The sequence below is a fragment of the Chaetodon trifascialis genome, chromosome 2 (genome assembly GCF_039877785.1).
Source record: "Chaetodon trifascialis isolate fChaTrf1 chromosome 2, fChaTrf1.hap1, whole genome shotgun sequence".
Lineage (NCBI taxonomy): Eukaryota > Metazoa > Chordata > Actinopteri > Chaetodontiformes > Chaetodontidae > Chaetodon > Chaetodon trifascialis.
The window spans coordinates 1,196,706-1,220,142 of NC_092057.1; the positions used below are offsets into that span (position 1 = coordinate 1,196,706).

At 41.0% G+C, this 23,437-nt stretch overlaps 2 protein-coding genes across 2 annotated transcripts; both read right to left on the minus strand.

Annotated features, from left to right (window-relative positions):
* Positions 1–7,271: 7,271 nt before the first annotated feature.
* On the minus strand, positions 7,272–10,749 carry LOC139349169 (beta-1,3-galactosyltransferase 2-like). The gene is made up of 2 exons (XM_070989732.1): positions 10,725–10,749; positions 7,272–8,149 (listed from the first exon to the last, which is right to left on the minus strand). Exons 1-2 carry the CDS (start codon positions 10,747–10,749, stop codon positions 7,272–7,274), a joined length of 903 nt encoding a protein of 300 aa, XP_070845833.1.
* A 4,533-nt stretch (positions 10,750–15,282) lies between these two features.
* On the minus strand, positions 15,283–16,344 carry LOC139348467 (beta-1,3-galactosyltransferase 5-like). The gene has a single exon (XM_070988630.1). The coding sequence runs from the start codon at positions 16,342–16,344 to the stop codon at positions 15,283–15,285; it is 1,062 nt and encodes a 353-aa protein (XP_070844731.1).
* Between the last annotated feature and the right edge of the window lie 7,093 nt (positions 16,345–23,437).

A 23,437-nucleotide genomic window follows, 5' to 3' on the forward strand; every position in this document is an offset into this window, starting at 1 on the left:
TAAGACTACACAGGACAGAGATTCACATTATCACGTGACAGCAGCACTTTCCCCTGCAAATTCAGATAAACACACAACATAATCAGCTCACGTTTGAGAAAAAGAAGATAATTTCATGCTTTGAAAGTGAAAACAGTGTTCCTCAGTGTCAGTGCAGTGCTTATCTGTGTCATTTGAAATGCCTTCATACTAGTTCCACTACGATTTCTTAGTTTGGATATCAGCTCCAACAATGCCTTTTTCAATATGTTACTCTGAGCAATACATCATGTTTTTTTCCGCTGTACAAGAGCCTTTTTCCCCTCATCGCTGCCTGTTTTAGAACCATGTTCAAGTGTGTGATTTCTGGACTACAAAATTTATCTTCTTCCACTCAAAGAAAGTGCATATTCTCACATGTCTGGCATCATTTCAGCTGTGTAACGTGGACAGTTAATGAGAGTGTGAGCCAATCATGGCAAGCCAAGTGCATGACCGACCAGTACAAATATTCTGTCCCAGCTCAGACAATAAATTCAGCACAAAAATAGATGCAGGCCATCCATTTTCCTCGTGTCTGGTGACAAAACTCAATGTGTTTAGAAGCTTTTAGAAGAAATGCACCACCAGCTGAATAAAAGATGCTTTAAGCTTCTTAAGTGTCTGCAGACAATAAAACAATTTGATGAGGTGTATGAAAGAGACAGTTCACCCCAGAATCAACACTTTTCTGCCTCTTACATGAACTTAATTCATCTACATTGTTCAGGATCGAGTTGTTCAGGAGACTGAGCCCCTGTTTCCACTTTTCTGCTACGCAAGGCTAAGCAGCTCCTGGACATATGTGCAAGTCTTGCAAGCTTTGCCGCAGTGCCTGACTTGGTTTACCGTGAACAACATCAAGTTCTTTAATGATTCACATCCGGTGAAGCTCTGCCAGACAGTATTAGTCACTGGTTTAACAAGACCATTGTTGACAGAGCAGCATCAAATGCTCTCACTAAGCCCTGTGAGTGTCCTTCTCGAGGGCTCATCCGGGATTTGAATGTGAAACAACATGTAATCAGGCTGCGTTTTGCTTTTTGATTGCCTTTCTTTCAAACTAGGAGACAGGAGGGACCTGCTGGAGCTGTCACTCAAGCACATCCCAAACTAGATGTTTAAAAAAACTTAATCCTGCGTTTAATCTACACAGAGTCGTTGTGAGCATTTATACTTGTGTGCTGGTGTGTCTGCATCGCTCTGCAGTTACACCACCAAAACACTAGTGGGTGATATTGCCATGTTTCAAACAATGACATCTGAAAGTGAGCAGATGATGTTGGCCTCACAGCCAATAAAATTTGGAACAACAGTTACTTTCAATGAAGGACATTGGAGGAGGAGGTCTGTGCAACCACTGAATCCGTTGAGGCAGACGAGGGTCAATTTTCTGTGCTTGTTTGGCCACCGAGGGACAAGATAAGACTTTATGGATGCCACTCCGGGGAATTTTGTCGTTTCAGCCAGCCATAAAGAGGTCAAAAGTAAACAGGGTACAGAACAGAAAAACAGCTATGAATATGTACATCTGTACAGATTCTAAAAAAAAATGGTGAATGCCATAAAAATTGTGAATATTCTAATGAGAAAAGGAACTGATGACGTGTCGTATTGCACCTGAGAAATATAGGACTGTGTACATGCACAGTTTCTAAAAGTACTGTTGCCAATCTGGGTCATAAATAGTGTTATTGCACAGTTGAGAGAAATACACAACTTAGAAATTAAACAAGCGGGCAAGCAGGAAAAGCATTTCAGCAAACAGCTGTTTAAAACTACAACTGTTCAAAAACTACAAGCCCCACATTCCACCAGCTGCAACGTGACGACGTAGCCAGTGTCACGTGAGAGAAAGGTGAACAACACTGGAAAAAGTAGCGTATGAAGGCTTTTAAATCATACACACCCTCCTCTTCCCTCACCTCACTGATTGTTTCATTGATCTCTTCCTGGATCTACAATCAGATAATCACTGCTTTGCTCACTGGAGCCGGTTTCTGATTGGCTGAGAGGCGATCAGAGGGTGGAACTATGGTCAAATATTAGACCGATGCCTCAGCAGTGTACGAGGAATAAATAGCTTATTTTCATTTTGCATGAACAGAAGTTAGAAGAAACTAAACATGAGAACTTTCTATGTGCACTTATGATCTGTTCACTGATTTAAAACATACTATAACATTTTGAATATGTTTATTATCTGACATAATAACAATTTATTTAACACATCTTACCATGTTGTAATATCTAAATTTTGCTTTCAAAACTGTGACAATAGAGAAACAAAGAAGCTGCAGTCTACACTCCACCCATTTAATCCAGGCTCTTGGGTAAACCGTGACTATCTGTCGTACTTGCAAACCTACAGTACATGCACTTTGTACTGTAAGTCATTAAAACAAGCGCTCCCAAGACGTCACTTTGGACTTAGTACTGGGAAATAAGGCCATTTTTTATGCTGGTTACTTGGCTCTGATTATAGCGAGATGGACTTATGCTCTTTCAGTTATTTTATTAGAGTTTATGGGAGTTTATAATTAACTTTGGATTTGCAGAGTGAGGTCCTTGAAAGCACCACTTAAAGTAAATACACATTCATTATGGTCAAGAGTCAAATTGCTGATATGTCAATTTTTTTGACCAATAAAGTTCATTCTAATTGTAATCATACATTTATAATGGGAGCCTTTATTTTTGATATATATTGAATTTGTTTGCATGTTCACTGCTCTGACTAACATACTCTCTATCTTAGTTCTTCTTAGAAAGTGTTTCAGGATGTTGAGGCTCTGAAGGATTATATTTCTTTCAGGCTGATCATTGGAGAAAATTACAATTTAGTGATTTGTCTGCCCATTAATGTAGAAAGCCCCGTTAAATTCACACTAAATCCATCAAATGATCCCAAACACATGAAATGAAACTACAGTCAGTTTTGAGAGCTGATTTTACTCCAGGCTTCAAAACAGACTGTGTTCAGTCTTGACCTCTGTCAAGATATTAGAGATATTATACAAATCCTACATGTCAAATTAAGGAACTCTGAGAAATGAAGGAGTTTAAAAACAAAAACTGAGACTCAATAGATATTTAAAAAAAATGTGTCTCCATACCAATTAATTAATTAATTAATTAATTAATTAATCAGTTTACTTAGACTTTTGCTTGCTAAAACATCATTATTAGTGATCTTAAATTCATGTTCTGACTGGCCATAAATACAACGCGGCTGTCTGTGTTAATCTGTAATCTGTTTAATCCCAAACACATTTACAGATTCGTCCAAAGATACTTGGCAAAAATAAATAGATAAAAATTGCAGCATCTCATGTTCAACAATACCCTTATTGTTTTGTTTTTTCTAAATAATGTACATATTTGGTTGAGTTTTATTTTGTGTTCATTTCTTTTTCTACGTCTCCTTCTCTGTTCTTTATTCTTGCTATTATTGCTGTCTGTACCAACACAGTTTCCCCGACATGGGATCAATAAAGTTTTGTCTTATCTTAAAAACTAAAACAGTTTTTTTTATCTGCATCACACCCAGGTGTTTGCCGAGTGTTTAAGGAATATTTAATTTATGCACTGCAGGCTTCAGAGTCCTTCACACTTGGCATACTTTATGTCCGGAGGCTTTGGGTGTCCCGAGGTTAAAATAAATAAAATAAGATGGAGACCTTGTGGATGTTCCACACTCCTCTGATGATACCACATGAAAAACAACACTGACTGAGGGTTACCCACGCTGTTTCACCTCCTGTCTGTCTGTCCGAGTGCTTGTACAGCAGCTGAGGCTCATCAGCTTATTCTCTTATTCAAAGTGAGGCTGGCCAGAAGTTTCTCCACATCAAACATAACATACATACTGAATACATGAAATCACAGTAAGCACACAAATTCAATATGGATTCCTACAGTTGGATTTTAATGTGATTTAAACAAGCAACTTGATGCAAATTCACCAAATGAAGGATGGAAAACAGGCTCTTTTAGGTTTGATTCAGACAGTTTACAGTATAATCTAGCAGAAATTGATTGTTGTATTCAAAAGTTGTGAACTCCGTCTCTTTTTACCCAACACACGTCTTACAGAGTACATTTCCTTTAACTGTGGAAGGATCCTGCATTGCCTCGCACTTAAACTATTCTAAAAAAATGAAATAAAACATCATTTCATAGACGTAGTGTAAAAACTGTAACACAAATTAAAAACAGCACTTTAAATCATGAACAATGTGCCTTTAGATGAAGTGGTGCGTCACAAACTATGTGTCTGCGATAAAGTCTCTCCACAAAGTTATGACATATCATCCATCCACAAAGATAAGTATGAACGTGACATGTATCACCTGCCCTTCTGCACACAATGAACTGTAATAACTGCTGCTCCTGAAACAGATAAGAACATTATTGATGCCAACAAAAACAAAAAAAGACAAGAAGAAAAGGATGCCTCAAGGACCAAATAGAGACATGTGTAGCCCAGATGGGGAAAAGACAGATTAGATGAGACCGGTGATAAAAGAAGAAAGAGAATACTTATTTTCTTCATTTTATTTGTTTCCATCAGCAAAGTGTTAAATGTCCCATTGCAGTTGAATGCACCGCTCACTTCACCCCCATGTGGGGGTGTACCTAGCCTCAGCAGCCAATCAGAGTCTACGCAGGTCACGCTCAGCCTGCCGGCTCGGAGGTGTGCAGGCGCGTTGTTCCTCCGTTTTTCTAATCTCAGCCAGTGAAGGCAGCTGCTGCTAAGAGAACAGAAACACAGAAAGAGGACGAGAAAAGGGAAAGCCAACACTCTGATGCTATTTTTCTGTTGTTTCTCTGTGCAGTAAAGAAAGCAGTGGTCATGAAAGTGAAGTGAATAATGGCGCAGTATTTCTGAACATGTGTGTATATGGTGTCTGTTATTTCATGCTGATGTACAGTATATGTTAAAGGGGAAGTTGTTTTGTTTCCTGTTGCCAATTTAAAGATGAATAATTTGATAAATCATATGATGAGTCAAATAATATTTTACTTTGTAAAATGCACATTGTTGAAGGAACTTAATTCATTTCAACAGTGAGTTTGATGTAAACTAGAGGGTCATTTTTGGTGCAGTCCCTCTCTCTCATGAATAGGCCTATAGTGTAAGAGCAGAGCACACTTCTTTGATACCTCTAAAACAAACTCAGTATTTACTGCTCTTTTAGTTGCACGTGGTTTTGATATGGTTATATGTGATATTTTGAATGTTAATGGTTACTTATCATGAGTATTACTGAGTTACTGTTAAGATGAACAGAGAAATAAGTGAGCACTTGAATGTTTAGTTCTCATATTGGATGCACTTGAAAATTGAATGTTGTACAACTAAAAACTGAAGATTTGAGATTTGATAAGATTAATATTTGAGGCTTGATGTCTTTTTTTTTTTTTTACATTTAAACCTTGAGGGATGCATCTGAGAGTAGAGAGTAAATTATATGACCTTGTTTATAGGTCAGGTTTTTGAGAGGACGGGAAAATCCGAGGACCAGGGCGAGATTCCGGTCGTGACAGATGGCGAGCCAACCACTTTGAGGAAGAATCACCACAAAGGAGTTACCCACGTACACGCTCACACACATACATTCACACCACGCTTCCCTGGACCTTTAAAATCAGGTGCACCTACAGCAACAACTCTTAGACTACATTCCCACCAAACGCCTCAAATCGCGCCTCAAATGAAATCGCGTCGCGCCAGACGCTCCAGTTTTGACGCTGGTACAAAAACCCCTTGCGGCGTCATCGCGTCGCGCGACAAGCCCGCCCAACAACAACATTTCTTCCGCCATTTCATTCTCTCGTCGACCACGTCCGTACGTCAGCACGTCGATGACGATCTCAACGCTGATAGGCTGTCGCGGCGCGTCTTCACGCGAATCCGCCGCAAAAGTTCAATAATTTCAACTCGAGCGATGAAGCGATGGTGCGACGATGAGAGCGATTTTCGCGGCCAACGCGTCCATCGCGCGATGGCCGCGAACATTAACCTTGTTCATATCCCTGCACTGTCTACAGTCCATGTGCATCTTGATTCCTAACATCTCAGACACTCACTTCTCCACCTGTCAATGTTCAGAAAACTGGATTAGGTTCCACAAGCCTGATCCAAGCTATGGTCTTTACATGTGCAACGCATAATACTTCAGAAATCTGAACATAACCAGGACCCAAGGATATCATCTCCTTTTCATGGGTTCCTAAATATTAAGACTCAGGAAATAAATCTGAATCAGTCCTTCAAAGGAGAATTCAGGCCATCTTCTCCACCTCATGACTCATTACGGGTGATATTTATTCTACTTATCATTGGATCTTGTATGAAAAGATTGGGTGGCCATCTCTAACACTGAGACTTGACAAACATTGGTTTCTATTTACAAAGTGGCAACTTGCCATCGTACACCACTTCCTTATTAAACTGCTCCCATGGTCATTGTTTGGCCTGTTCAAGTCATTGGCTTATGCTTAAGTCCTGAGTGTGAACGCTAAGCCAAAGCCATGAACACAAACTGCTTTGTCGTTGAATTGTTTTCTTATTAATTATTACTCACTCTGTTTAAAATGAGGACATACCCTCAGTGACTCTTCAAGATTTAAACAAAGGCTGAATAATCGATTGAATGATTTCAAGGATTCCTGGATCCCACATTGCACAACTTGACTGTTCTGGTCCTGGAAAAAAAACTTCACTAAAATTCATCAAGTGCAGTAAAACGTGCATTTTCTATGAATATTTAGAGACTTTTTGTTAAATAGTCTGTCTTCTTTAATTGTTTACATTTTGAAAACTTACAATCATCTGACACCTTTCTCCGTGCGTTTGTTGCATTACATTCAAACAGCCTTTCCTCTTTAAGTTGGCCCACTGCAGATTTCGTGCAGCACCCTGCAGTTAGTGTATGAGGGCATCCCAGTGTGTGAGGCATGCATGTCTGCCTTTGTAAACTTACAGTAGCAAAAAACATAAATTACCTGTTTGTCAAAACGTGGCTCTACAACACCATTAGCCAACCCAAAGGTACCTTTAATTCCACTCCTTCACATTTTCATGTCACTTCACATATCAGGACCAATAATCATTCCCTTCACATTTTTTTGCTGACAATCCTGAAGAGCTCATATTTTTTAAAAATGCCATCTTTTTTGACATTTATATAGTGCATTTATTGAGAAACCTAGTATTAGTATTATTGAGCAAACTAGTAATCCCAATCCTAACAGGGTTGTCCAGGCTTTTTCAAGTCTGTCCAGTATTTCACCAGCTCTTCTGCAGACCCAAGAATGTAGGTGATGACCTTGGAGAATTCACAGCGATTGTATTTTGTGATATAGGCCTTGAACTGAGAGGGATTTGGCGGTGATGTGGGTGCAAGTCCCAGCTTTTCCATGCACATTCCAATGTAAGCATCCTCAATGTTAAAGGGTTTGATTGATTTTGAGACCTCCACAAATTTACCTGGAAGATCATTGGAGAAGATATATCCCATGCCCAGGGTGTAGGTCGGGTATGTGTTTCTTGGGTACATCTCCACAGGGACGTACCATTTGGAATTCTTTGAACGCAGCACTGGCGCGTTCCACATAAGCATCCCTGTCAGGTATTCCTTCTTGGGGATGCCTGGCTTCTGTAGCATGATCACTAAGTTGTCAATGTTCAGGAACATGTCCGAGTCAACCTTCATGCCGTAGGCTGCTGTAGGACAGCGTGTGGCCAGCCACTCCATGATCACCATGGTTTTGATGGTCAGATTGAGGTACGTGTCCATGAAGTCACTCTGAATCAGGTCGTGGTGCTGCAGATTCTCCTGTTTGACTTTCTCCTGCACCTGACCAGCATCAGCTCTTCCAGAGTAGCCCAGCATGAAGAGAGTGAAGACCACCTCACCCTGAACCTTGCTGTCTTTGCCCCATGTCTGACGGATGGCGTCCCGGGCTGCTACATCATGTGGTGCCACTGGAACCATCAGGACCAGGAAAGGTTTCGTGGTCTTACATACCTCTTCATTATCCATGATAAAGTGGTAGTTGTGTGCGTAGGCTTGGTGGTATTGAATGCCAGTAGGTGGGACAGTAGGTGGGACAGTAGCTGGTACTGTGGGTCGCACAGTAGGTTGCACAGTAGGTTGTAAAGTAGGTTGTACAGTAGGTTGTACAGTAGGTCGTGCAGTAGGTTGTACAGTAGGTCGTGCAGTAGGTTGTGCAGTGGGTTGTAAAGTAGGTTGTACAGTAGGTTGTGCAGTAGGTCGTGCAGTAGGTTGTACAGTAGGTTGTGCAGTAGGTCGTGCAGTAGGTTGTACAGTAGGTTGTACAGTAGGTCGTGCAGTAGGTTGTGCAGTTGGTTGTACAGTAGGTTGTGCAATAGGTTGGTAGTGCTCTTGGAGTGGAAAGCTCCCCCACCATGGCCGAGACCTGCTGAGCAGAGTGTAACGCAAGATGAAGACCACGATACAAAGCAGGAGCAGGACCTTGAACGAGAAGCGAAACGAAGGCTTCTTCTGACGACACAACCCCTTGATGAGTTGTCTAAAAACAACATAAAAAGGGAAAGTTAAAAGTGGTGAAAACGTATCGAAGGATGTAAACAAACAGTCTAATGTTAGAATGGACTCCGTGAGGTAGAAGTAGGGTGCACTTTGTTTTTATTCTATATTTCTGTACATTTTGGCAAAATGGCACTTTAAGAGACATGTCCATCCATCCATTTTCTATGCCGTTTATCCCTCGGGGTCACGGGGGGGGCTGGAGCCTATCCCAGATGTCAACGAGCGGGAGGCGGGGTAATTGCAGGGCAACATATATACAGATATACAGCCATTCACACTCACACCTAGGGGCAATTTAGAGTCACCAATTAACCTAATGAGCATGTTTTTGGTCTGTGGGAGGAAGCCAGAGCGCCCGGAGAGAACCCAGGCATGCACGGGAAGAACATGCAAACTTCACACAGGGAACCGAACCGGCAACCTTCTTGCTGTGAGGCACGCGCACTACCTGCTGCGCCACCGTGCAGCCCCGAGGGACATGTCATTAAACTGAAATTAAATTAATCAAATCTATTTATTGACATTTTTTTGATTTAATCATTTATTTTTCATTCATGGTACTCATTCATTCAGCCCTTTTTATTCCTGTGTTTGTTTTTCTTTGTACCTGACAGTCATTAAAATACAACAATACACAAGTAGTAGCACACAGGGAAAGAGGGGACAGTGAGTAGACAGTGAGGACATATTCTCTGAATTAGAAATTCAGAAAACATCAACTCTCTCTCTGCAGAATGACTCACCCCACCTTCAAGTACAGTGAAGGGACATCTCCTATTATAAGCCAATCTTCTTGTAGAGGAGCACTGTATAATTTTTTATTTTTATTTTTTATAGTGTGCTCATGTGATGCACATTCCTAAATCAAATTACAAAAACTATCGACATACTGGGTCCAGTTATTCTAGCAAAAATAAGTATCTATAGATTTGTTGCAGAATATAATACCGATGCCATACTTCGCTTCGTGCTCTGTCGTGAGAAGCTGGAGGCCACAGGGCACATACACAATGAACAGACTGGGGGTTGTGGGGGTCAGAAGGGGCCAAAATACATTTTCTTTCTTTCCAGGGCCCTTGACAAGGTAATCTAGCTATGCATATTTCATTTATTCTTTTTTTATGATCATGGAAAGATTCACCTGTTAAGGGCCTCTGGGCAAAAAGTTGTTGTGGACACCCACTGATTCTCACGGGATTCTTTCAGTAAAAGCGTTGATATGTCTGCGTCAGAGCGCACTCGGTAAATTTGGAGGACGGGACAGGGCCTATCAAACTTCTCAGCCCAGGGGCCTAACAGTAGGTTAAGGCGGCCCTGGATATAGCGTCTCTGTAATCTATATTTTTTCACTATAAGGAGACTTATGCAGTGTGCCTGCAGGAAAGGGAAAGTAACAAGCTGGGAGAATCAGGAAGCTGGAGAGAGTGTTTCATGAAAGGTGAAATCATCAAGAGAAAGTCACGTTAAGTCAAACAGCAGACGGGTTGTGTGCGCACTCGCCGGTGAAGCGGGACTTAAATACCTTGTCACAGGCGGAGAGAGACCGTGGGGGTATCAGTTAATGTTTGTGGCTACAGGGGAATCAAGAACGTTTGCTTGGGTGTGGCCTGAAGATCGGACATCATTTATTAGTTATGTTTTCTTCTGAATTCGTCTCCAAAGTGGAATGATCTGGTGTGCGCTTCTGTGCTTAAATACGCACGCGATGAAACGGCTCTTTAAAATGATTCCGTGTTTATTAACGATGGAAAAACTCTTTTTTTCTTTGATGTTAGTGCTGAATAATGACTTATGTGTCTCTTTTTATCTACATTTCAATTCTACGCTGACATTCTGATCTATGTTGTCTCAGACAGTCCGCTCAGCTCAAGTTGATTGTCTTATTATAAGTGGTAAGGGTGTGATACTCATAACACGGGACCTCTCCAATGTCTCATCTCCAATGTTCTTAAGCTCGTCTGAGATATTTTAAAAAAGACAGACAGTGATTTGTGCATCACGCTTATCTTAAGGCCAAAACGTCAACTTTATTCACTCCACACGCTGATGGCCTGCATTCGACCGAAGGTCCATTGAAAGGGGGTCAAATGATTTTAAGTCCTTACCTTTTCAGTCCACTCCCACCTGAGCTGGTCTCTTTAATCCCCATGACTGTCGCGAGCCTTCCTGCCGGATTTCCTTAAGTATTTGCTATGTTGTGGACTTTTCTGTCTTCTGAGTCATGAATTTGATTCTGCCATCTTATTAGGCATCCTAAAAACCCAAACTTTCACACACCATGACTTCACTACTGCCCGCTGGGATGAGCTACGAGCCAGTATGTACTCCCCGAATGACAGAGGGGGGCGGCGAGGGGGCGGAGGAGTTGGGGAGGGAGGGAGAATGTGTCATATAGTTTCTCACCCTTGATCAACTTTACAGACTATCGGGAATGGAAGAGGAAACCCTGCTTTGGAATGGAAAATCTCCAAATTTATTGCATGGAGTAATGCGGTCGTTCTGGTATCACCATTTTGTTTCAACTTAAGAATATGAGTGAAAGGGCTGCCTTAAAATTCTAAGTTAAGCGAAAAAAAAAAGTTATTTTGATTAAATATTCCTTGTTGTGTAAACATCTGCGTTAGTTTGGTTGATTTAGATTTCATCATTGATTTAACTCGGGTTTGATTTAAACGGTAATTGCCTGAACTTGTAAATCTATTTCAGCTTAATTAAAATAGTCAGTTGTGTAAACCTTTTGTTTCAGTTAAGTTGACTTGGATTTATTAATTGTTTGAACTGCTTAGGGTCGTTATTTGAATTTCCAAATTTATTTTAGCTTAATTAAAAGTGTCAGGTCATTTGAATCAAATGAATGAATCTATTGAATTATTCAAGATTTCTTTGAACTTAAACGTCCATTTCCAGTTGTTTAAACTTCCAAATCCATTTCTGATTGGCCATTTAACCAAATAATCAAAATCATGCTTAGCAAAACCTAATCAAAATTATTTAAATAAAAAAAAAAGAATGATTTAACAAAATAAATATTACAGTAACCTGTAATTAATGGCTATAGCATGTTTGTTTCAAAAGAGAAATATGACAAACAACAATTAACATGCAACCAGTTAAACATTTATTGGTGCACACACTTTGTCAATACAAAAAACAAAACAAAAAAAAAAATGAGTGGCTTTAAATGTGTAACATACGCCTGTGACCATAAGACTGAAAATGCTAAAATAGCAACAAATAAACATTGCAAACAACGCACAATTGTCAAAACAAACAAACAAACAAACAAATTCAAAAAGAATGATTGTGGGGATCTTTGAATAACTACAGTATACTGTAAGGACCTCTGTTCCTTTGCAGGAATTTAGCGAGTGTCGTGGCAATAGGTCCATCTTTAGCCTTGAACATAGACTTTATAAACTGTGTGCAGTTACATCTGTATGGAAGCCCATTTCCGCCTGTTAAAGAAAGAAATGCTCCCATGGTAAGTCAGTGGAAATTCTGACCCTCACATAATTTCGACGTTTTTTTTTAACTCACAACCTTGACTTTCAAATCTCATAATTTGGACATTTTATCTCATCAATTCAACTTTTAAACTCACAAGTTTGACTTTTTTTAATCTAATAATTTCGAGTTTCTTTTCACAATTGGTCGAAATTGTTGTCAATCTTGACGCAGTACAACAAACAAACCTATCAAATTTCTTTGCGCAGACAGACAGGTACACACGTGGGCAGGCTACACACGCACGCGCTTAGAAAGACACTGACTGAAATGGAAACGATGAACGATTAACAATGAACGTGTTTTAGAATGTGTGTCTCTTCACTAACTAGTATCTGGGGAAACTGTAGGCTAAAAGTGTGCAAATGCTCAAAATAGGAAAGATTGCAGGACTCATTTTATTCAGTCAGACTTAAAACATTGAAGAGTAGCCTACAGAGTCTCTGGCCCATAGTGGGCGACAGTGCACCGCCCTCCTTAAGCCACACAAGAAAAAGAGAGAGAAAAGAGTTTATTTTGCCGGTCTAAGTCTTAATATTATTGTCCAATCAGCAGCCTGAACATCACTTTCCAACCAGAAGCAAAATCGCCCCAGGCGCTCTCATAGACTTACATGTTGAGATTTTTTTTTTTAAATTTGGACCCTACAATTCATTTCTATGGGCTCCGGGAGGGCTTGCCCCAACGTGATTTCGTCATACGCACTGATGCGTGCTCGGAAGATACACACAGCGCGCGACAAAGAAAGACACTCGCAGCGCGCGAAAAAAAGAAAGAAAAAAATGAAAGAAGACACTCACAGCGCGCGGGACTCAGGAGACTGCCTGATCGACCTGGCCCGCAACTGCATGAGTGATGAGTGAGTGTGTTATGAAATGGTGAGTTGTGTTATGTTGTACTCTCCAAATGTTGAATTGTTAATAGTTGTATTGATTGCATATTGCCAGCAAAATACTGTATGTACTGAACATGTTCTGTTAAGATTTGATTAATTACAGGTTTGACGTCTCACCAGAGCAAATAATATCATCAAGGACAGTTCCCACCCTGGCTCCACCCTGTTTGACCTGCTGCCCTCAGGAAGACGTTACAGGTGCAAAGGTCCAAAACAAACAGACTCAAGAACAGTTTCTTTCCCAAAGCCATCACCACCCTGAACTCACATATGCACTGACATCAATCCCCTGGTCTACCTCTACTGTACCACAAATGTGCAATACTCCCTATTGGAGAAATACAATATGTTATGCTGTGCATTATATTGTACTGTGTACATAACTTGCTTTTTTATTTTGCTTCTACTTTTCTATATTGTTGTGTATTTATTGTATTTATTGTACCTTTTGCACTGAAGGAGCTGCTCTGAATTTCATTATACAGGGTATAATGACAGTAAAGGCATTCTAATTCTATTTCTATTTCTATAGTAGAATTTGATTTGGTTTGATTATTGAGATGGCATCCATGGTACCTATAAATTGTAGATTGTGCTAACAGTGATTTCATGGGCAAACTAGTAGATGACTGTATCTGTTGATGCCACAGTGGAAGTGTTTTATTGTGGAACCTAATTTATTGTATTTGAGACATTTAACTTGATATAGCTTTACAGAAATGCTGTACAATATGTACAATTCATGTCTGGTGTTGCCATCTAGTGACTGAACAGGAAAACCAAATGAAACAATACAATGTAACACTGTAAAGTTAACTATCTGACTTTTATTTATTATTATTGTACTCATTGAAAGGATTCATCTTAGCCATCATCGCAACAGTTGCCCCCCCGAGAAATGGTGTTACTCATCATCTCACCAGTTTGCTTTCAGTCAACCTTTCTTTTCTTCATCTCACTGACCATGGCAGATCTCTCTATCTCAAGGTCACTTTAGGCTTTCCCTTCTGGAAAATCTGGCAGGAAGTTGACTTGTGACTTTCTGGCCCTCTTTAGTCTTTTTGAACTTGTTGATGCAGAGGTACGTGCATTGACTGAGCTCGGAACATCCAGCCACTCGCATCTTCTGCTGGAAGTTGCCCATTTTGAACTTTAAACTGAACTTCCAGCAATACCGCCCACTGGCAGACCCTGGTTCCTTCAGACAAGGATGCTTGTTGATGAGAGCTTGGGCCACATGATCATACTCATCATGTGATGGGTAGGGACTGTGAGCATATGGCAAGAAAAGGAGGCTGCTGGTGCTATAGCACTGCTAACATTAGCCACACTCAGCAAACAACGTTAGTAACGGTTTAAAATGGCCATTAATACACGCGCGCTTAATGGTTTCTTTTTACTTTGAGACTAACAGTTGACTAGACATGTTATATTTTTTTCGACTGCAGGTGTGCAGCGCACACAGGAAATGTGCACCTTTTATTCCTTCATCACTGCTCTGTCAAACAGTTCGTTCTCTGGTTTTGTGTCATCTGGATTATTGCTCAGTTATCTGGTCATCTGCGTCTAAACAGTTAATAAAAAAATTACAAGGGGCACAAAACAAGGCTGCCAGACTTATTCTCAACTTTCCCCCTTTGACGAGTACATTTGATATGCATTGCAATTTGGGCTGGCAGGTAGACAGGTAGAGAGAGAGGGCTCGGGGGATTTTCCATGCATACAAAAGTAAAGTACTCACCAATATTATTAAAAATATTACAGAGTGTACCTCTAAACTCCTTCAGAGTAATGAGTCTCTGAGTGTGAGGTAGTGAGGTGCACAACACTGAAAACCAGTCTTTGCCAGGTAAGTTTTGGCCTCAAAATCATGCAACAATCTGCACTACACGCTGTTAATTCCTCTGTAACATTTAGCCTCTAGCACTTTTTTGAAAGCAGCACTGCTTTCGTAGCCTCAGTCATTATGCTGCTTTGAAGTGAGTCACGTGGAGGTGCGCCTGCAGACCGGCGGACCAGCTGCCTCCTAACAGAATGGGCATGAATGCATAGAATAATAAAGTGGCACAACGAATGTATCCAGAAGTAACTGAGTAAAAGTATTTCTCTCAAAATTTCTCCAAGTCATTAAAAAAAAACAAAACAAGGTGCTTATAAGTTGTTTGCAAACCCATAATAAATATACTCAGTGTTCATTTATTTTAGATTTAAGTCAGATCCAGGTTGAAACAGGTCCCCCCCCTCCACCAAGAAGGCACAAGTCAGTCCCGCTAAGCTTGAAGTTCAGCATTTAGCTTCCGGCTGTCTGCTCCTCTGCCAGTAACTCGTCATCTGTGGGATGCCAGTCGTTGTCACGGCGATCACTCCTGAAAGGCTGCAGCCGCTCAGAGGATGCGAGGGGTCGACAATAAACATAGTGTTTTCCGGAGGGTCGGTGGGAGAGATGCCTAGGCGTTTTAGGCACATGCCCAGGTAGACGTCTTCAATGTACAGAGGTTTAATCTGAGGAGAGACTCCCAGGACCTTCCCAGGCAGGTCCAGGGACATGACGTAGGCCATGCCCAGCGGATATGGAGGGTACTCTGGCTCAGCAATCACCTCTCTCGGCATGTAGAACTTGTTGAAAGGGTTTCTTAAAACCGGGCTGTGCCACCACACCAAACCCGTCATGTAGTTTTGTTTGGCCGTGTTGGGATCCAGCAACAGTTTCACCAAATTCTGGACATGGAGTAACACATCTGAGTCAATCTTTATGGCATAGGAGGCCTTGACACAGTGCGCAGCCAGCCACTCCAGCATCACCATGGTCTTGATGGTCAGATTGAGGTAGCTGTCCTGGAAGTTACTCTGGATCAGGTCACGGTGCTGCAGGCTCTCCTGTTCCAGCTTCTCCTGCTGCTGCTCTGCATCAGCTCCTCCAGGCAGGCCCAGAATGAAGACAGTCTCAACCAGCTGACCCAGAACCAGTTTCTCTTTTCCCCATGTCCTCCGGATGGCGTCCCGAGCTGCCACACCACCGGGTGCAACCGGCACCATCAGGACCAGGAAAGGGGTCGTGCTCTTACATGTCGGCGTCTCATCCATGATGAATCTGTAGTTTCGGGGATAGGCCACATGATATGGCCCAGGATCCTCCCATTGTGGTTCTGCTGCTGCTGCTGCTGCTGCTGCTGCTGCTGCTGCTGCTGATGATGATGATGATGATGATGGTCCTGCTACTCTTCTGAGACCTGGAGCGTCCCAGCTCCCCGACTCCCCGTCAAAGTACAGATATACAAGGAAGACTGTCACTGCTCCCAGGATGCAGGTAAAGCTGTGTTTTAAGAGTCTCCTCCCGTCCTCCATTAAGACTACACAGGACAGAGATTCACATTATCACGTGACAGCAGCACTTTCCCCTGCAAATTCAGATAAACACACAACATAATCAGCTCACGTTTGAGAAAAAGAAGATAATTTCATGCTTTGAAAGTGAAAACAGTGTTCCTCAGTGTCAGTGCAGTGCTTATCTGTGTCATTTGAAATGCCTTCATACTAGTTCCACTACGATTTCTTAGTTTGGATATCAGCTCCAACAATGCCTTTTTCAATATGTTACTCTGAGCAATACATCATGTTTTTTTCCGCTGTACAAGAGCCTTTTTCCCCTCATCGCTGCCTGTTTTAGAACCATGTTCAAGTGTGTGATTTCTGGACTACAAAATTTATCTTCTTCCACTCAAAGAAAGTGCATATTCTCACATGTCTGGCATCATTTCAGCTGTGTAACGTGGACAGTTAATGAGAGTGTGAGCCAATCATGGCAAGCCAAGTGCATGACCGACCAGTACAAATATTCTGTCCCAGCTCAGACAATAAATTCAGCACAAAAATAGATGCAGGCCATCCATTTTCCTCGTGTCTGGTGACAAAACTCAATGTGTTTAGAAGCTTTTAGAAGAAATGCACCACCAGCTGAATAAAAGATGCTTTAAGCTTCTTAAGTGTCTGCAGACAATAAAACAATTTGATGAGGTGTATGAAAGAGACAGTTCACCCCAGAATCAACACTTTTCTGCCTCTTACATGAACTTAATTCATCTACATTGTTCAGGATCGAGTTGTTCAGGAGACTGAGCCCCTGTTTCCACTTTTCTGCTACGCAAGGCTAAGCAGCTCCTGGACATATGTGCAAGTCTTGCAAGCTTTGCCGCAGTGCCTGACTTGGTTTACCGTGAACAACATCAAGTTCTTTAATGATTCACATCCGGTGAAGCTCTGCCAGACAGTATTAGTCACTGGTTTAACAAGACCATTGTTGACAGAGCAGCATCAAATGCTCTCACTAAGCCCTGTGAGTGTCCTTCTCGAGGGCTCATCCGGGATTTGAACGTGAAACAACATGTAATCAGGCTGCGTTTTGCTTTTTGATTGCCTTTCTTTCAAACTAGGAGACAGGAGGGACCTGCTGGAGCTGTCACTCAAGCACATCCCAAACTAGATGTTTAAAAGATGTTTGTCTGCATCGCTCTGCAGTTACACCACCAAAACACTAGTGGGTGATATTGCCATGTTTCAAACAATGACATCTGAAAGTGAGCAGATGATGTTGGCCTCACAGCCAATAAAATTTGGAACAACAGTTACTTTCAATGAAGGACATTGGAGGAGGAGGTCTGTGCAACCACTGAATCCGTTGAGGCAGACGAGGGTCAATTTTCTGTGCTTGTTTGGCCACCGAGGGACAAGATAAGACTTTATGGATGCCACTCCGGGGAATTTTGTCGTTTCAGCCAGCCATAAAGAGGTCAAAAGTAAACAGGGTACAGAACAGAAAAACAGCTATGAATATGTACATCTGTACAGATTCTAAAAAAAAATAGTGAATGCCATAAAAATTGTGAATATTCTAATGAGAAAAGGAACTGATGACGTGTCGTATTGCACCTGAGAAATATAGGACTGTGTACATGCACAGTTTCTAAAAGTACTGTTGCCAATCTGGGTCATAAATAGTGTTATTGCACAGTTGAGAGAAATACACAACTTAGAAATTAAACAAGCGGGCAAGCAGGAAAAGCATTTCAGCAAACAGCTGTTTAAAACTACAACTGTTCAAAAACTACAAGCCCCACATTCCACCAGCTGCAACGTGACGACGTAGCCAGTGTCACGTGAGAGAAAGGTGAACAACACTGGAAAAAGTAGCGTATGAAGGCTTTTAAATCATACACACCCTCCTCTTCCCTCACCTCACTGATTGTTTCATTGATCTCTCCTTCTGTTCAACTGTTCCTGGATCTACAATCAGATAATCACTGCTTTGCTCACTGGAGCCGGTTTCTGATTGGCTGAGAGGCGATCAGAGGGTGGAACTATGGTCAAATAGTTCAAATAGTCAAATCATAATGTTTGGAGGTGGTCCAGCAGACTTTCCAGCTGGCTTTCTGGGCCCCCTTACACCAAAAAATCTTGGTGTAATATTTGATGACAGGCTGAAATTTGATCGCCAGGTTAGTTCGGTCGTGAAAAACATTTTTTTCCGTTTGAGGATCTTATCGAAAGTAAAGGGCCACGTAAAGACTTTGAGACTGTAATCCATGCTTTTATCAACACACGACTGGATTACTGTAACTCTCTGTATTTTGGCCTGGACCACTCTCTCTTGCACCGCCTGCAACTGGTACAAAATGCAGCTGCCCGTCTTCTCACTGGCAAACGCAAGCGTGACCACATATCCCCTGTCCTAGCTTCGCTGCACTGGCTCCCGGTTGCTTTCAGAATTGATTTTAAAATTCTATTGTTTGTTTTTAAAGCTCTCAATGGCCTAGCTCCTGAGTACCTGACTGAGCTGCTCTGTATCCACGCCCCTGCCAGAACTTTGAGATCCTCAAATCAGCTGCTACTGGCCACCCCAAAAATGAGGCTAAAAACGAAAGGTGACCGAGCCTTTGTGGCGGCAGCCCCGAGGCTCTGGAACAACCTGCCCTGGCACATCCGCTCCGCGGGATCGATTGAGGTTTTTAAAGACACAACTCTTCTCCCTGGCTTTTAATCAAGTCTAAGTGGACTCCTGGCAAAATTTTAATTTTAATTTAATTTTAATTCTATTCTATTTTATTTTATCCTCTTTTACTGCATTGTTTTTATGTTTTTACTATTGTTTTATTTATTGTAATTGCTGCATTGTTTGGATCATTTTATAGTTTATCCTTTTACCCTGTACAGCACTTTGGTCAACCCTGGTTGTGCTCTATAAATAAAGTTTGGGCTGAAATATTAGACCGATGCCTCAGCAGTGTACGAGGAATAAATAGCTTATTTTCATTTTGCATGAACAGAAGTTAGAAGAAACTAAACATGAGAACTTTCTATGTGCACTTATGATCTGTTCACTGATTTAAAACACACTATAACATTTTGAATATGTTTATTATCTGACATAATAACAATTTATTTAACACATCTTACCATGTTGTAATATCTAAATTTTGCTTTCAAAACTGTGACAATAGACGAACAAAGAAGCTGCAGTCTACACTCCACCCAGTTAATCCAGGCTCTTGGGTAAGCCGTGACTATCTGTCGTACTTGCAAACCTACATGTCTGAGCACACAGAAAACCATGATTTGATGTCAGCATGAGGACCCCTCCCAGGTATTTGTCTATACTGCCCAGACTGTATTTAAAAAGCTGTTTCAGCATTTCAGTGTTTCAAAATTTGGTTTTCAATGTGTCACTTTTTAAAAAAGGAGTATTTTAAAATATTTTAAGACCTTCAATGGTTTTCACATCAGCGCACGCGCACAGGCGCACTCACAAAGACACACCTTAGGTTTTCATCCCTTTTGGGGACATTATATAGACTTACATTAATTTCCTGGAAACTTACCATAACCAGTATTTGCCCAACCCTAAAATCTATTAATTTCCATCATGGGACCTGCATTTTGTCCCCACAAGTCCGGCGAGTCCCCGCAGTGTGACTGTGTAATCAGACGTATGTCCCCACACACACCATTAGCTGGACCCTGTGTCTCTTCAGAGACATTTGTCCCCCACAATTCTCCTGCCTGTCGGACAGACACAGTTTTTGCGCCGAACTGCAGCCAGCGGATAACCGAGTCCTCAGTCTGAGGACAAGCCGAGTCTCCGGAGACTCAGTCCTTTGATGGACTAATTAAAGTTTGGATTTTTAACCCGCGGAAGGGACGCAATCTGCTGCACTTTCACACACACACACACACACACACACACACACACACACACACACACACACACACACACACACACACACGGGAGCGCAGAGGTAACGACTTTTTCCCCCTCGTTACCTTAACTTACCTTTTACCTGTTCGCGTCCCGTTTCGAAGCGCGTGGTGTCTCCGCCGGTTTTTCTCTTCTGCAGTGAAACTCAGGGACCGTATTGAGGCGGGAAAGACCCTGGACGGACCCTACAGACCACAATCTGCTGCCATGGCAGTCCTCACCTGCAGACTGAACACCTTGATCACCAGCCCCTCACTTCCCTGTTCCCTGCCTGTGTGTGGAACCCAGTCAGCCCCCGACTTCCGGGGAAGCCCACAGAGCCATAATTACCTGAATAAATTATTCAGTTATTCTGATAATCATTTATTTATTTATCTATTTATTTTTAAGAGGAAAATGCCAGCGCTCATTGGTTGCAGCTCTTCGACTGTGAGGATTTGTCAGTTTTCTTTTTGCCGTGTGTGATAATAGACTGAATATTTTTAGGTTTTGTACTGTTAGTCATCAAAACAAGCGCTCCCAAGACGCCACCTTGGGTTTAGGACTGGGAAATAAGGCAATTTTTTATGCTGGTTACTGACATGTTCAAGCTTCCGTATTTATGTGTTTATTGTAAATGTAGCTGCACCAGAGGAATCTGCTCATACACAAACTCCATCCTTCACTCTGAGCTTAAAGCATTTAGTCACACTCAGTTTTAAAAGTCTGTCATTTCCTGAATTGAATTTGGCTCTGATTATAGCGAGATGGACTTATGCTCTTTCAGTTATTTTGTTAGAGTTTATGGGAGTTTATAATTTGCAGAGTGAGGTCCTTGAAAGCACCACTTAAAGTAAATACACATTCATTATGGTCAAGAGTCAAATTGCTGATATGTCAACTTTTTTGACCAATAAAGTTCATTCTAATTGTAATCATACATTTATAATGGGAGCCTTTATTTTTGATATATATTGAATTTGTTTGCATGTTCACTGCTCTGACTAACATACTCTCTATCTTAGTTCTTCTTAGAAAGTGTTTCAGGATGTTGAGGCTCTGAAGGATTATATTTCTTTCAGGCTGATCATTGGAGAAAATTACAATTTAGTGATTTGTCTGCCCATTAATGTAGAAAGCCCCGTTAAATTCACACTAAATCCATCAAATGATCCCAAACACATGAAATGAAACTACAGTCAGTTTTGAGAGCTGATTTTACTCCAGGCTTCAAAACAGACTGTGTTCAGTCTTGACCTCTGTCAAGATATTAGAGATATTATACAAATCCTACATGTCAAATTAAGGAACTCTGAGAAATGAAGGAGTTTAAAAACAAAAACTGAGACTCAATAGATATTTAAAAAAAATGTGTCTCCATACCAATCAATCAATTAATTAATTAATTAATTAATCAGTTTACTTAGACTTTTGCTTGCTAAAACATCATTATTAGTGATCTTAAATTCATGTTCTGACTGGCCATAAATACAACGCGGCTGTCTGTGTTAATCTGTAATCTGTTTAATCCCAAACACATTTACAGATTCGTCCAAAGATACTTGGCAAAAATAAATAGATAAAAATTGCAGCATCTCATGTTCAACAATACCCTTATTGTTTTGTTTTTTCTAAATAATGTACATATTTGGTTGAGTTTTATTTTGTGTTCATTTCTTTTTCTACGTCTCCTTCTCTGTTCTTTATTCTTGCTATTATTGCTGTCTGTACCAACACAGTTTCCCTGACATGGGATCAATAAAGTTTTGTCTTATCTTAAAAACTAAAACAGTTTTTTTTATCTGCATCACACCCAGGTGTTTGCCGAGTGTTTAAGGAATATTTAATTTATGCACTGCAGGCTTCAGAGTCCTTCACACTTGGCATACTTTATGTCCGGAGGCTTTGGGTGTCCCGAGGTTAAAATAAATAAAATAAGATGGAGACCTTGTGGATGTTCCACACTCCTCTGATGATACCACATGAAAAACAACACTGACTGAGGGTTACCCACGCTGTTTCACCTCCTGTCTGTCTGTCCGAGTGCTTGTACAGCAGCTGAGGCTCATCAGCTTATTCTCTTATTCAAAGTGAGGCTGGCCAGAAGTTTCTCCACATCAAACATAACATACATACTGAATACATGAAATCACAGTAAGCACACAAATTCAATATGGATTCCTACAGTTGGATTTTAATGTGATTTAAACAAGCAACTTGATGCAAATTCACCAAATGAAGGATGGAAAACAGGCTCTTTTAGGTTTGATTCAGACAGTTTACAGTATAATCTAGCAGAAATTGATTGTTGTATTCAAAAGTTGTGAACTCCGTCTCTTTTTACTATTATTATAAGTAAAATAATACTATACTTATACTATTTTAAAAGAATGAAATAAAACATCATTTCATAGACGTAGTGTAAAAACTGTAACACAAATTAAAAACAGCACTTTAAATCATGAACAATGTGCCTTTAGATGAAGTGGTGCGTCACAAACTATGCGTCTGCGATAAAGTCTCTCCACAAAGTTATGACATATCATCCATCCACAAAGATAAGTATGAACGTGACATGTATCACCTGCCCTTCTGCACACAATGAACTGTAATAACTGCTGCTCCTGAAACAGATAAGAACATTATTGATGCCAACAAAAACAAAAAAAGACAAGAAGAAAAGGATGCCTCAAGGACCAAATAGAGACATGCCATTGTCATGTTCTCACTCACTGTACATCTACACCGAATCCCTGCACAGTCATCACAAAGCTTCAATAATATCTTTGAAATGGTCCAGTCTGTGATGATCTTATGTTCGCTTTTAGCCTTGCACCAGAGTGAAAAGTTAACTTCCTTGTCGCTCTGCGTATTCTTCCTGAATGAGTCACTGCCGGATGCAGCTTTTAGCAAGACTTTCTTTGTTGCCAGTAATAAAAATGCCGACCCTGCCCACCCTAAATCAAGACCACAGGAAAAGTGCAAGTCCGATAAGCATTTCACCACACCCACGCAGAGCTTCGAAAGAGTGAGGGTGTAGATCGCACACAAGATGAGAGACAACAACACTTAAGGTAATAACAAAAGCACGGGCAGAGAAGCAGACCTCCATGGAGGGAAACGTTCTTCCTTCCTTGTTATTTTGGACTTGTTTTCCTTTCTGTTTGGTCGAGCTTGTAGAAATCCCCCCAAGTGCTTTTTCTTCAGTCA

Coding starts and splice junctions, on each gene's coding strand:
- LOC139349169 (XM_070989732.1), bottom strand. CDS start 10,749: ATGGGGATTAAAGAGACCAGCTCAG. Junction 8,150..10,724: donor GATTAAAGAGACCAGCTCAG/GTGGGAGTGGAC, acceptor TGCGACCCACAG/TACCAGCTACTGTCCCACCT.
- LOC139348467 (XM_070988630.1), bottom strand. CDS start 16,344: ATGGAGGACGGGAGGAGACTCTTAAAACACAGCTTTACCTGCATCCTG.